The 15,144-nt window shown below is 49.4% G+C and overlaps 1 protein-coding gene across 2 annotated transcripts in view; it reads left to right on the top strand.

Annotated features, from left to right (window-relative positions):
* LOC119177742 (uncharacterized) overlaps nucleotides 1-6,285 on the top strand; it is a 285,269-nt gene extending 278,984 nt beyond the window's left edge. For both annotated transcript variants that reach the window (XM_075865074.1, XM_037428915.2), the window contains exon 15: nucleotides 925-6,285. In XM_075865074.1, coding sequence (XP_075721189.1) covers nucleotides 925-1,172 — 248 coding nt within the window. In that variant the 3' untranslated portion in view covers nucleotides 1,173-6,285. The remainder of the gene's footprint in view (nucleotides 1-924) is intronic.
* The last annotated feature ends 8,859 nt before the right edge of the window (nucleotides 6,286-15,144 follow it).

Raw genomic sequence — 15,144 nt, forward strand, 5'->3', positions numbered from 1 at the left:
TTTTTAAAAGAAATTCGTAATTTTCATATCATATACCCGGGCATCCCGTAGTTCGACCTCTCCAGGGAGGTTTTTGCTGCGGTGGCTACACAGGAAAGCACTTGCCTCACGGCCCTTGCACGCAAGGGTATGAACCAGTGAGGCACTTGTGTTAATGCCATACATATACACCATCGTTTTTTAGTATCACCAACTTTTGTTATCTATTCACACCACACACACCTTTCACGGCATGGTCATGATTTTATTACTTGTATGTTTTTACCCGCCTTACCGCGAGGAATTTTATGGCCCTTATACAGCCGCTAATCACAATCATTGTCCACATTCCTTGTCGCATGAACTGGCGCTCTTTGGCCATCAAATGGCCCTTGCGCCAAAAAACACCATATATCATCATATGCCTGGCTTGTCATTAATGCTTCACTTCAACCTCCATCTTGTGCTTTGCAGTGAAACCAGAATGCAACACTCTTTCATGCCAACAACTTGCTTGCTGCCTGCTTTCTAGATGTTAGCCTTGTGTCTTTACAAATGCTGTGTGAACAATAATAAGACTATTCTCTGAAACATTATACATGTTTGGCTCAAAGTGATCCTAAATTTCGTTTTGTCGACTCCAAACCAGCTTAAGAACACACTTCTTCCTCCTACAAATATTTCCCCAAAATCCTAACCTGGCTGAACCACCGCTGACCTACCGCTGACCTACCGCCTTCCATTGGGCATTATCATTGGGTTTGGAGTTGGGAACCCTGAGCCTCAAAACCCCCATGATTATGTTCACACGTGTCGCTATGACCACCACCTAGTATGCACCATTGGTTGTTTCAGTTGCTGAATCTTTAACAGTGTAACACTGCTAGTGTGTGAAGGAACAGACGTGTGACAACCTTTTTTTTTCCCCGTACATCTTTGGTGCAGGAGCCGAGATGACAGAGCTGGCTGAGCAGCTCAACTATGATCGTGAAGTGGTTCGTGTCTGGTTCTGCAACAAGCGTCAAGCATTCAAGAACACCGTCAAGAGACTCAAGACAGCTGCAGGTGTGGATGGCCTGCTACCGCCACTCTCATCCGATGCCACTACGGACTCTGTTGGCAGTGCTCCATCTCACAGCATGGCAGAGAACTCAACGAGTCTCGTGGACTGTGGTGAAGGAAACTCATCTTGAGCATGATCTGTTGGCACTGCTTAAACCCACAACATTTCGTGTGCGAGTTGAAATCAGCCACACTACATTCACCACAGTTTTCAGCCATGGCAGCACATGGTCATGTGTGTGTGTGGGTAGTCCACCACTGGCATTGTTATGCCACATCCAAGTACCTGCTCCCAAAGCATGTCTCTACTGCCACACTCATTCTCATGGGGGAACTGGGTTGCATGTGGATTCAAGAACGAGGTGATACACAAGTGATGAACAGGACAAGAGCCAGGCTTGCCCAGGCTGCACAACCGGAACAAAGGCACAGCGTGATCACCTTGAGTTCAGCCATGCTAGGGCTGAAAATATATGCATCCACTGGAGGACTGTGTGGGAAAGCTCAGCTGCACCAGTAGCTCATCTCTCGAGTGCCTCGGATACTCATTTTTACACCTGTTTAGGGCAGTTCTACTGTCGCTACTGTACATTCATGTATGTCATTGCGACACTTTTACCTGAAAGTTTTCATCTACCCTCACATAGGACAAAAATTGCATATGATCAATTTAGTGTTTTCCAGCTGTCGGTAGCACCCTAAAGGGTCGTAGGGCACAGCTGTCTGGTGTGTTTAATGTGTTCTTATTGTGCATTGCAGAATGGTGTGAAGCATGACCAATGCTTTTTAACACAAATCAATCTTCTTGTTGCACTCAGGAAAGTTTGGAAGTCTAGCTGTGAGTAGGAATAGATATCATGGCCAAATTTAGTACAGTGACTGACAGATTCTCCTGACACACGGTTTTTGAGGAGTCATAGTTTTTTTGTTGCATTTTTAAAGTACATAATGATGGCATATGAACACTGTCATGCTAAATTTCGAACTGATGCATGTTACAAATACATTTCAGCATTATTTTAATACTGTAGTGCAGGACTCAATATACCGTATTTACTTGCCTAACGAACCCACTCACATAATAAACCCACACACCATCTTGGTCCTTGAAAAAAAGATGTTAATGTATCTGCTCATTTTATTTTGGTGTGATAGCCAGTGCCGCTGACAAGAGATCAAGCCGTTGAGTCACAAAATCGAGCCGTTATGTCACAAAATAACGACGCAATAAATGTGAAAACATAGTTATGCAACCATGCTAAACAGTCGCGAGCAGCGCGAGTGCGAGTGCGCGATCGTCAATCAAAATTTAAGTCTCACCTTTCACGGTAGAGCGCCATCGGTCGAATGCAAGAACAATTTTTGCTTGTAGAGCCACGCAAGCACAGCAGCACGAAAACAAAGCAAGAAACAAAGCGCATGGCCGCCGAGATGACAAATGCGCAATGTGTTTTTGGGCTGCGCGCCCGCTATCTCGGAGGCTATGCAAAGAGCAATTGTGCTCGCCACGCTGACGATATGCTGTGCACCTGCAACATTTGTGCGCCGCCATCTGACGCTACGTTTTTGTTGTTGCGTTCGTCGTAGTGAATTTAGTTCAACACCTGCTGCGCAAGTCGTGTTCGGCTGGTACGCTGGCTACACAGCAGCATGCACTGGAGCATGGGGACCGAGCGGCTGGACAACACCTAAGCGTCAATCAGGTTCGTTCAGAGAAAACCGGAAGATCTTTGGGCTACAAAAAAAAATTGTGACGCATTTCGCAGGCTGCAACTATCATGCAATTTCGCTGTTATAACTCCCATCAACTTTTTCTCCCGCGTAATGAACCCTCCCCCAAATTGGCATCAACTTTTTTGAAGAAAAAAAAGGTGGGTTTATTACGCGAGTAAATATGGTAGTTTTTGCAGTCTTTTCTCTTATAGAACTGAGTGCTTATGCCAAATGCAAATGAGGTAATCTAGGGTGTTTGGACCTCCCCAAGTTAGTATTTTGTGTGGGGAATATTACACACTTACTAATGCACTCACAAATATATTAAAAAATAAAGATTGAACTCCTTCCGCCTTCCCAGTCCCTTGAAAAATTCCTGGCTACAGGTAGTATACAGAATTTGTGCAAGACAAAATAACAGTTACAATGCAGAGCAGTGAGCTCGTTGAGTTGTTTGCATTATTGCGAGAAACAAGGGCAGCACAAGATTGAACAACACAAATAGTAAATGAACAAGAAGTCGGAGGAAACGTTGCTGCGTCTCCTATAAATACTGCTTTGGTAGCACACTAATGCACTCTGTAACTGCATGCAAGTTACAGAGCTTGGGGAAAAGCATGTCCTATGTCCGGCAGCAAATAGAGCACTGCACGGGTCGCGATTCGCAGCCCAGGCCCGGCATTCATTGAAGTTTATTGCCCAAACCAGGTACGGTCACTCAAAAGTGAAACTGAAACCTGGGCCATGCCTAGGCTGAACCTTAGAGAAAATTTCACGGGCCCGGCACGCCCTGCCCATAAACCAAGCCCGACAGAGGCCCGAGTCATAAACCAAGGTGGTGTTGCCTGATTTGGAATCGACAGCAAGGCGTGTTAAGTAGCAAACGTTTTGTTGGCACACACTACGTGAATATGTGCACAGTTGACTGGACATATTGGGTATGATAAATCGTTATTCGGCAGTAGTATACTGTGCATATCTTTTCAACAAATACAATGGGAATCGTGAATGAATATCATTTGGTAGCAGACATGACGATCGGCACAATTTTGTCTTGAGTGGTGCAAACCTATCTTTCATCATGGTGGGGAAGGTGGGAAGCGCTCGTGTGGCTTAGGTTGGCTATAGGGAACAAGTGTTGGTGAGCTTGGCTTCTTCGCGCCCCTGTCGACACCCATGGTAGCAGACACTGTAGCAAAAATTGGAGGGACCCAGGCGCGTAGCCAGAAATTTTGTTCGGGGGGGCACCACCTTGATTACGGGAGGGGCACCGCCTTAAAATATCCTTCTTCTATTTTTCGCTCCCTTTGCTATGGCGGAAAAAATTTCAGGGGGGGGGGGGGGGGGGGGCACGTGTTCGATGTGCCATCCCTGGCTACGCCCCTAGAGGGACCCTTAAAGGGACACTGAAAAGGTTTTGAATTCCCGAATTTATTGTGAATTCGATTTTTGCGACCTCTTACAACATGTCTACAAAGTTATTTTTCACGAGGTTCGTTTAAACAACAACACTAGCAAGCTTTGACCAAAAAAAAGGCCCCCCCCCCTCCCCGGGCACGCACACGCGCAGGGTCGAAGCACAGGAGAGATAGACACGTGGGGAGGTGACGTCACTGTCAAGGTCGAGCCGCCGCCCGACGGGCAACTTTGCGCTGGGCCGCCTGCGTCGCTCAGTCAGCTCAGCTTGTGAATTTCGCAGTAGTGCCTTGTTGCTGCTGCGACCTGCTGCCTAGCAAAGTATCAGTTCTGCCAGTTCGTAAGGATTTCTTGCCATTGCATTGTTCTCTTCTTCTGATCAGAGATTTTTGTCATTAGGCATTCACTAGTTGTGTTTGTGCAAGGTTGAAGTGGACTCACGATGCCGAGTTACTGCCCAGCCTATGGCTGCCGCAGCACTTACGGTCGCGATGAGGTTGCTTTTCACATGTTTCCTTGGGATCAGAAGATGGCTGCAACATGGGCGGCTGTAGTTAAAAGAAATTACGTATTTCATACCTTCGAGATGAAGCGCTCTGTGGCGGTCGCGAATCTGCCGAATTTTGAGGCAGTAACAGCACCTCTCCTCTATCCCCATTTGCACGCATTGCATGCTGAGCACATATGGTGAAAACACCTGCACAAAGATATCAGTACGCATATTCTAAATCAGCTATTCTACAAGACAGTCGCATGCTTCTAGCGCAGATGATGTACCGTTTGCATTTTAACACATCATCACTGTATTACTGGGCAGAACTAAGAAAAAGTGACGGTATTATAAAAAAAAACAGTACAATATATGAGCCAGACTATTCTTGTGCAATTTCCAGCGAAGTTGAGAGCGCGTATCAGCACTGTGGCAACAGCGGCTCTCGTCTGGCTCTTTCGTTTTTTTTTTTTTTTTCTCACGGTAGCATATAGACTCATTGCGTGCGCCTTGCCAGGTGCGAAGTACAATACTGACTGCATTAACAATGTTGCAATCTGAGCTCTGAAATTCACGAACAGCTGATGTTTCTGCATGCTGCCCGCGCCTGCTGAAAAAGCGAGTGCTGATGCTGCGTTTTCTTATCGAATTTGTCGAATTTGATATCCACTGATAAGCGTATCATTTGTAACACTTAACTACAGTGAAATTAAGCACTGGCATGCATTTCATACGTGCTAGACTATGTTTTCGATGCGGATGAAGATGGCTGGTTGGGACTCGCTTTTCTGTGCTGCTTCAGTCGTCACCCTTACAGTGGCGACCAGCTCGAATATGTACGAATGTACAGTAAACTCGGTCCGACTTTCACAGTTCCCCATACTTACAGCAACTACCCAATTTCAACAGATAAACACGGCATTGACTGCCAGCGAGCACAGTCAGCTGTCCTCACCTCCCTGACAGTGACGTCATAAAGCTTCGACCAATCACAGCGACGGCAAGACTTGCGATGGCGGCCGCGGTGCCTATTGCTTCTTTTCGGCAAAATAAAGTTATTTGCGTTGGTTTATGCAAATTTTCTACTTGATTTTCGAGTTCGCCGCATGAAATTACGTATCATGACACCATAATCTCGTTTTTTTTGTGTGTGTTTAAGCTTCGCCTCTTAGAGTTTTCAAGAAAAGGGATATCCTGACTATGGTGGGCAATTCAACTGCTTAATGCATACTTTTTAATTTGTGATGTTACTCGAGAAGTTTAAATTGTGATTTACGACAATGTATTCGATGAAAAGTTTAAAGTGGCTTATGTCAGTGAAGCTTTCACATATGACTGCATTTTGTGTAATGGGTAGCATACGTTAAACCACGAGCAATTATGAGCCTGAAATGTTTTTGAACTGGCTATGCACCCACTACGTGGCCTTAAGGGAGCACGTGCAGAAACGTATGTGCCTTTTGTAATAGGTTTCCGGCTTTAAACCAAGAATTTGTCATGATGTTCCGATGCCCGATGACAGTGTAGTCTTGTATCATGCAATATTACTGCAAAATTGCATCGTGTATTGTGAAGCTTGTATGCAAGATGCGTGTGTTCATAAAGCATGAGCTATTTTCACTGTATTTACTAGCACAGGAAGTTATATTCACTGTATTCACAATCAGATGCATGGCTCTGTGGTATAACGCCTGCTTGGCACACTAGCGATCTGTTAGCAATCGTCTCCAGAAAATTCAATATTTTAAATTTTGCTTGTTTCTTGATTTAGGCTAATTGTCTGCTTACATGAAAGCACGACGGCTTGAGAAGAACAGTCCATGATCACAACGTTCGTTGTATGTTCTGATGCGTCTGTTACTATGGGCTCCACTATTGCGGTCGTACAATAGCTTTGTCCCTGTGGTGACCATTAAATCATTTTCATTTCCCAACATGCGATGCCAGGCCACATAAACTAACTTCCGCGACAAAGCTAGCAGTGATTGCTCGCTAACTAGGCAGACCTTGTGTAGCCTTTGGGGAACCGATAAAGCGAAGCTCTCCGAACTCCAGTCAATGACGGCTCTTTAAGCGCGCAAGAAGTCATTGCCTGGCAATATTCTTTTGTAAAATAACGGGGGAAAACTACAAAGTTATGCTACAGTGTTTGATCGTTCACTGTCACCACAACGCTCACTTGAGCTAAATTTTGCAGCAAATAGTCGCTTGCTCCTACCAAATGTAGGGATGAGGCTTTATGCATTGATCAAGTTTGTCAACTACAGGTGCCGTCGTCAACCTTTCTCCAGAGTCCAAGATGCCTTTATTCGTTTGACTGTTGATGGTGACAGAAACGGAAAAAGTACCCGCTTCTGGGGCACGCGACACCTGCTGAATTACTGGCGACTGCTCGCGGGCATTGGCATCGCCAGTTGTTCATTTTCCCTCTGTTGTGGGCTGGAAGAATCAAAATTCTCCTGCCACTTTAAAATTTCTGCAGTTATGGTGGACGACACTGCGTGCCAAGTGGCCACTTCTGGAGCAGTTCAAGCACAGTTTACAAATTCCCTTCCTATCCCAACTCAAGTCAACGAACCAGAACCGTTACCGCAACACCTTCACGCTAAAATCACAGTGCTACCCTTCCCCAGGAACATGCACCCGGTGCACAATCAGACTCGAAGAAGGGCACGAGCTCAAGCCTTACTAAAAGCGGCCAACCTACACGCGACAGACGTGGTTTCCGTAGACGCCGCTAAATACCTGGACAAACCCTACTTTGCAGCTTTGGCGGTCGCCCCAGACGGAACAGCTGTTACTGTTCTTACCGTAAAAACACAGAAAGCCTGCGAGGCTGAACAAGTGGCCATTGCCCTTGCTCTAGCACTCCCTCAGCGCGACATAATATTTACCGACTCTAAACCGGCTGCACTGGCATACCGCCGCGGTACACTTTGCCAGGCGGCATTAAGAGTTCTAGCATCTGTTCAAATAACTGTAGACAAGCACATCCACTGGTTCCCAGGTCATGAAGGAATCAACGTTCAACCAGGGGTCCCCAACAGTACTGAGCTTGCCCATAGCCTCGCGCGTGATCTTACGTGCCGCGGAGGGTCGCGGTCCGGCTCACTGGCCGGGGACACCAACACGCACCGGCAGCCACTCCTATCATATCACAAAATTTGCTCGCACTATAAGTTATTTAGAAAGGAATTCCCCTCACCTCACTCAGCACTAAATAAAGCACAACAATTAACGCTTCGACTGCTGCAAACGCACAGCTACCCCAGCCCCTATATCTGCAGCAAATTAATGCCAGAATGCTCCAAATGCCAAAATTCAAGGTGCGATTTAAGTCGCATGCTGTGGCAGTGTCCCGTGCTAAACGCTAGCTTCGGGTCCCCTGCCACCGAGGACGACTGGATCAACCACCTCAGGAGCCCCGACAGGGCCCTTCAACACCAGGCCGTCCAGAAGGCCCAAAAGGTGGCTGGCGAGCTCCGACTCCCAGTCCCCACATGGGCGGAGCCACTGGGCTGGCCCCCGTAAGGGGTGCCCAGTCCCCTTCAGGACCTTTAATAAAGTTAATTCTCTCTCTCTCTTACAAATTCCCGGTGTGTTTTCTTAGTAACTTTTAAAAACACACGTGGAATTAGTAGATTGCCGCGATGGCGATGGCTTTGCTTTTGTATCCCTTCCTTTTGGCACCTTTCTCTAAGCTACCTCATCATCTGAGGAACCGCTACACTCTATGCTGTCCACGCGTGGACGATGTTGCATAGGCTTCTGAGACGAACGCTTCGCGTTAACATGGCATTCGGCGGACGGCGTTGTGGATGGCGTTCCACATTCTTCCACAGCCAAAGTTTGATTGATTTCCTCCGAATCCCTCATCTGGTTAAAGAGTGGAAAGCATCTTATCATAATTGTCTAGCCACTTAAATGTTTTGTCAAAAAAGTTATTCTTTTTCCTTTGTGGCAGTGTAGCCATGATAATTTGGCACTTTTCCTGTTGTAGCATTACTCCATCAGGTCCAGCTTTCGGTATGCGAAGTCTGTACAAGACTCGCCTGCTAGTTGCGCTGCGCCGAACGTTTGCTGCTTAGACGTTACATTGTGGTGCATGTTATAACGTTCGCGGAACGTTGCCTTCATGACAGACCAAGCACTTATATCAGCCACCTTCATGTGGCGACGCATCCATTTAATATATTTTGCTGGGAGTCTAGAAATAATGAATGGTATGGCAACCTCATCGGGAACGCTGAAGTTTCTGAACCAATACTGTTGATGAAACCAGGCGTTTAGATCTCTCCCGAGATGCAGCTCACCGTGAAACTTGAAAGTCGTTCGCGAGTGTCTTCACTGTAATGCCTGGTTCACACTGAAGCATCAGCTTTCTACAGCGATCGAAATTTTTCTGCCGCCGGAAAGCAGCGTCTTTCGCACTGGACGCGCGCCGCGCCGAATATGCCATCTACCACGAGGCAAACGCGGAATGGATGCGCTGTCACCCGGTTGTTGTCGCGGCTCGCAAACGCCACTACGCTATCCGGTGGTCTGGTCTTCGATGATTCTCATACGCAGGAAGCAAGAAGAAGCAGTACTGCTTACTTTGCTAGGAAGTCACCGCTGTTTTGTAATGCATGAAGAGCAGAAAAAACTGCCGACGCCAGCGGCGTTGGTGGGTTCATCTTGCCCTGGAAGACGACGACAAGCTCGGTCACGCTAATGACAAGCTTGGTCTCCTCTTCCACGAAAAATCAACGTTAAGTAGGCACAGAGTGGGTGAAACTCCCGTTGGTTACAACATTCAGGTACGTGCACTGTGACATGACAAGTAAGTAGGGCTTGGCTGCAATTTTTCGAAGACCAATTCGGCGGCAGACACCGTGAAAATCGGTCCGATAGTGATCGACATGGGGTGAGTTGAAAGTGAGCATTCCGGCCGCTGAAAGTGTGCCGATTTCGATTCGGCGGCGGTGAGATGCGCCGAAGGGGCCGTCTCCACGTCGATCGCTCTTGGACTGATTTTTGAGGCGTCGGCCATCGAATCGGTCGCCGCGGACCAATAGTCAAGTAATTTTGAAAAGTGGCGGCCAAGCCTTACTCACTAGCTATTTCGCAATGCATGTAAGTGAACGTTATAACCAACGGGAATTTAACCCACTCATGCCCACTTCAAGTCCCTATTTCGTGGAAGAGGTGACCGAGCTTGTTGCGGTCTTGCAGAGCAAGACGAATCCACCAACGCCGCTGAAATCGGTGTTGTTTTTTCTTGCTCTTCATGCATTACAAGACAGCGACTTGCCAGCAAAGTAAGCAGTACTACTGCTTTTTCTTGCTTTCTGCATATGAGAATTATAGAAATCTGAACCACTGACCTCCATTAAAGGGCCACTCACCAGGCCCCATACCAAATTTTAGTTAGACAGTGGAAGTTGTTGGGTGTCCGATGAGGAACATTTTGCCATATTTTTTTTTTAATTGGTTTATCACGGGTGATTTTGGCACGCTGACATTGAATGAACGCATGTGCGTGCCCAGGTGCGGCAGTCCCGTTGCGTTGAGGGCCACGCGTACCAGTCAGTCACGAGGCGTGTAGAAACTCGGATGCCGCGATGACTGAGGTTGTGTAACTGGTTGAAGAGGCTTTGGCGATGCAAAGAAGGGACGTATGGTCTCACTCGTCCTGTTGATATGTCACAGTAGAGAGCGTCTGTTGACCCAGTGATAGTAACTTTTTGAAGTTGAAGGGAAGAGCCATTCTCGAGGAGCTGCTGGAGTTCGGTGTCCGTTTTCTGAGCTTCGGTGAGGCCGTCGGTTGTAACGATTGGTAGCTCGACAGCCGAGATGCGAGAAAGTGCGTCGGCGACCACATTTTCCTTTCTGCTGATGTGGTGCATATATGTGGTGAATCGAGCAATGAAGGACAGCCGGTGGAAGTTTTTCGCGGCGTTGGAAGAAAGCGTAAGTGATAGGTTTATGGTCAGTGTATATGGTGCAGTGCTGTGCCTCGAGGTTGTGTCGAAAGTGTTGGACTGCTTCGTAGATGGCAACGAGCTCTCTGTAGTAGGCTGGCCAGGTCGTCTCCGCAAGGGACGACGTTGCATCGCCAGTGCTGCCGAAAGGCGGGGGCGGCTTCGGGGCAGAGAGCTTCTTCGAGAAGAACGTCAAGGGGCGCCAATTGTTTCCCACACGCTGCATGAGAGAGGCTCCGATGGCGGTGCTAGAGGCATCTGTGAAAAGACCCAGGGGCGCCTCTGGCTTGGGATGGGAGAGCAGCGTAGGGTTGCAGAGGGCAGTTTGGAGTCTTCGAACGCTTGCGTTAAGGCTGGGGTTCAAGTGACAGAATGGTTGCAGCGTTGGCCGGCCAACGCATCATGGAAAGGGGCCTGATATGTGGCCGCTTTAGGCACGAAGCGCCTTTAAAAGTTGAACATGCCCAAGAAACGGCTGTTGCAGGCAGCGCGTAATTTTGCAGGGCCAGGATGCGGTCAGGCAAAGGCCTAGTTCCTTCAGAAGGGATTTCATGGCCAAGAAATGTGACGACGGGGGTGCCGAGCGTGCTCTTCTGAACCTTTATGAGTAAGCCGTGTTCGTCGAGATGCTGGAACAGTTGACGAAGATGGCCATGTTCCGTTTCGTTGCGGGGGAAGATCAAGATGTCGTCTAGGTAGACGAAACAGAAGTCCAGGCCGCGGACGTCGTCGTCGATGAAGCGTTGAAAGGTTTGCCCCGCGTTGCGGAGACCAAAACTCATGAAAGGGAATTCGAATAGGCCTGAAGGCGTGATAATTGCGGTCTTTGGGACGTCATCCGGGTTTACAGGAATTTGTGTGTAGGCCTTTACGAGGTCCACCACTGAGAAGATAGTGCTGCCGTCTAAGCGGTGCGCAAAGTCCTGTATATGACGGACGGGGTGCCTGTCGGGGATGGTGCGGGCATTGAGGGCGCGATAATCTCCGCAGGGGCGTCAGCCATTGGTCTTCTTTGTTATCAGATGAAGCGGTGAGGCGCAAGGTCCCTCCGAGCGGTGGGCAGTACCTTCACGCAGCATGGCTTCGAATTTGGCCTGTGCGATTCTTAGGCGGTCCGGGGCTAGCCGATGGGAGCGGCATGAGACCGGGGGGCCAGTAGTAGTACGAATGTAGTGCACGGTTGAGTGGTGCACCTCTCGCGGACGCCCGCTAGGTCGAGTCAGGTCGGGAAATTCTGCGGGGATGTCATGGTATGGCGACTGGTTCCCAATGGTGAGTGCCTTGACGTTAGGCTATTGGGTGGTCGCATGTTGGCCCGGCGTGGAGAGGCCTGTTGTAGCGACGATAAGTCGGTCATATCGGCAGTCAGGTAGACGATTGTAGTACGCCAAGAAGTCGGACCCGATGATCGGCTCTGCGACGTCAACGCTGACGAAATTCCACGGAAAATCTTGACACAGGTGTTTGAAGTTGATGTTAAGGCGGAGCGAGCCGTAGGTCTTGATAGTCGAATGATTCGCCGCGCTGAGCTCAAAGGACGTTCAAGGACGCTTGTGACGCAGGAAGGTTCGGGGAAAGCAAGAGATGTCGGAGCCACAGTTGACGAGAAACCGCCGCTTTGTGACTTGGTCAGTGACAAATATGCAACGACCTCTAAGTTGGCAGCTCGCGGCTGTCTCTACGAGCTGCCGTTGAAGTTTCCCTGATATCCAACTGAGCAAGGTGGTTGACATTTCCGGGCTTTGTCCCCGAAGTGGCAGTGGTAGTAGCAGGGGCCGTTATCATTTCCGTGCGATGAGGCGGCGTTGTTGACTTGGCATTGGGAGCGTTTTTGTAGACGCAGCTTCGGGTTTTGATCCAGGCGCCTTTGAATTCAGTCCAGCTGACGGGTGATTTCGTCGACACGGCGCGTGAGCTCGCTGTGCACTCTCGGGTGTCAACGGCGTTGACAGTGAGTGGCGACGCTGGCAACGAAATCTCGACGAGTTGATCGGCGATGTGAGAGAGCTGGTCCAGTGGCAGATTCGGCTGCACCTGGAGGATGGCCTGCACATGTGAGGGTAGACGCTGAAGCCAGATGATACGGAGGAGGGAGTCGTCGACCGGGTGCTGCCCAAGAGGTCACGCATGTAACGCAAGAGCTGCGATGGCTTCCGGTCACCAAGTTCTTCGTGCTGGAGTAGGTGACGCACCTTCTCGTCTTGTGAAGGTGAAAGCCGGCGGATCAGTTCCCTCTTCAGGTGTAGGTAACGGTCAACAGCCGGGAGATTCGCAAGTATATCGCGAACCTCAGTCGCATAGCGAGTCTAGATGGGCGACGACGTAGTCATAGCGCGTCCGGTCCTAAGTGATGCGAGCCGTGGAAAACTGCGCCTCGACTTGAGCGAACCACACGTCAGGCGCCTCTGCCCAAAACGGTGGCAGTTTGACGGCGACGCGACAGGCGTCTGTGTCGGTGGCGGCCGCAGCAGTGGAGGCGCCCGAGATGGCAGGGACTGCTGGAGCGAAGTTTTGGGGGGGCGTGGCCCAAGTGGGGTGGTGCACGGTCGTCGGAAGAGAGTGCTTCATTTTCATTGCGCTGCTGCTGTTCTCGGAGCTGCTGCTCTTGGTTCTGGATCACTTGCTGCTGGGCCTGCAGTTGTTGCAGTTGTTGTACTTGTTGTTGAAGGGCAGCAAGGATTTCCTCGTCAGCCATGACAGTGCGGTACGTTCGTTTTCTGGGTCACCAGATGTGTGATAACATAACTTTAATGTTTCCGCACTAAAGGTCCTACAACAACTGCCCCTGAATCGGGGCACACACACAGTTTTCTTGCTTCTTTAAGGCGCGAGTGTTCCTATCGCCGGCGCCCGTGTTTGGAGGCATCGCCACGACGCGCATGCGCAGAAGTGGCGCCGACCCGTTTCGCCGCAAGCTTTTTACTTGGCGACGTCGCACAGCTGCTGCTTTTTCATCTTCTATGCGTGTGTCTGGATCAGGGCAGTCGATCGCTCTGTGTCCTTTCCTTTTGCAACGTGCACACGTGTAGACCGGCAAGCGTGCATACTTTGGTGTCGTTGTGGTCGTTGGTTCAGCTACATTTTTCTCGCTGAGCTTTGGTGATTTGCTGACTGCCGAAGGCTTTTTTTCGTCGCTGATTCCAACATCTCGTCTATCCAGCTGTTGGGCGTAGTGCAAGAACTCGGCGATTGTTCCGCGTCGCAGGTCGTGAAAAGCTGCTAACGTGGGTTTTACGCTTGTTTACCTTACTCCCTGTATAAGCTAGTCGACCACATCGTCGTCGGACATTTTATACGAGGCTCGTCTGATGCGTTGGAGGCGTGCGTACATATAGTCTGTCATAGTTTCATTCTCTCGTTGAGCTCTTGCGTCGACGTAGGCGACCCACTGAAAGAACAGGAGGCTTGTCGAATTCAGTTTTTAATGCTGTCACCCATGATGTCCAGTCGGCGTGCAGGTGCCCGGTAGTTTGGCTGCGCGGCCCCTAAGTCGCGAGGTTCCTGTGTTGATTGTTGCTGCCTCAGTCCATGCGCACCGCTCACGCATTGATTCTATGGCAGTCTTCCACTGAGCGAAGTTGTCTGATTCAGTTCCCGAATAGGTCGGCAGCGTTCCCGTGAGATCTGGTGTCGTAGTTATTTGCAGCTGAGCACTGGTGGCGTTGTCGTTCGACGTGCCTGGCGGTGTTCCCAACTGCCTTTCGAGAAGTCGCGCCATCATTTGCAACGTAGTGTTGAGCATCGTGAGCTCCGTTGTTCCATTTGCATTTTCGTTCGGTTTTCAATGGCGTCCGTACGTGTCAAGCGAGTTGGAGAGATGCTGTCTTCAAAAATACCTTGAGGCGTTGTAAACTTCAGCTCGTTCTTGCCGAAAGCCGCTTCGTCCACGATCAGCGTGGAGTTTTCACTTCGGTGTGGCCGGTCTCCATACTGGTCGTTGTCGCTGGCTGCACTTGCTGCTGCTAGGCCTCGGTACGTACAGTGTTATCTTCTCGCTTCGTCTTCTGTTCTACGTCGGCCATAGGTTCGTTGTTAAGTCCTCATCGCCATGTCAGGGGTTGATGCGTACAATGACACGACTGATTGAACGACAAACAACTGATTTATTAACGACACGAAGAGATTACATAACTGATGCCTCGTGAACCGCCTCGCGCTCGCCCCAACCATCCTCTCTCTCTCTGTTCTCCTTGCTACAGTGTACTAGAAGGGGAAGTGTGCCGTGCGACGCCGGAAAAAGGGTCCTACTTGCGATGACCGCTCAGCGCGCCACCACATGGCGCTACTGGCCACAAGAGCGCTACGCTAGCTGCGGCGATACCTCTGCGAGTGGTTTGCGCGGCTGATTTTTTTATTGTTCCGAGTTGTCCTGCAAGTGCGGCTGTTTATGCGATTAATAACCACTGCAACGCCACCTAATCATGAAATCTAGCCCTTCCACACAGGCAGCATCACAATTTAGTGCTGTCACCACTTCTTGCACAAAATTTCTTAGACAACGGACGAAACAGACATGGATGG

Source organism: Rhipicephalus microplus, chromosome 1, assembly GCF_043290135.1.
Source record: "Rhipicephalus microplus isolate Deutch F79 chromosome 1, USDA_Rmic, whole genome shotgun sequence".
Taxonomy (NCBI): Eukaryota; Metazoa; Arthropoda; class Arachnida; order Ixodida; family Ixodidae; genus Rhipicephalus; species Rhipicephalus microplus.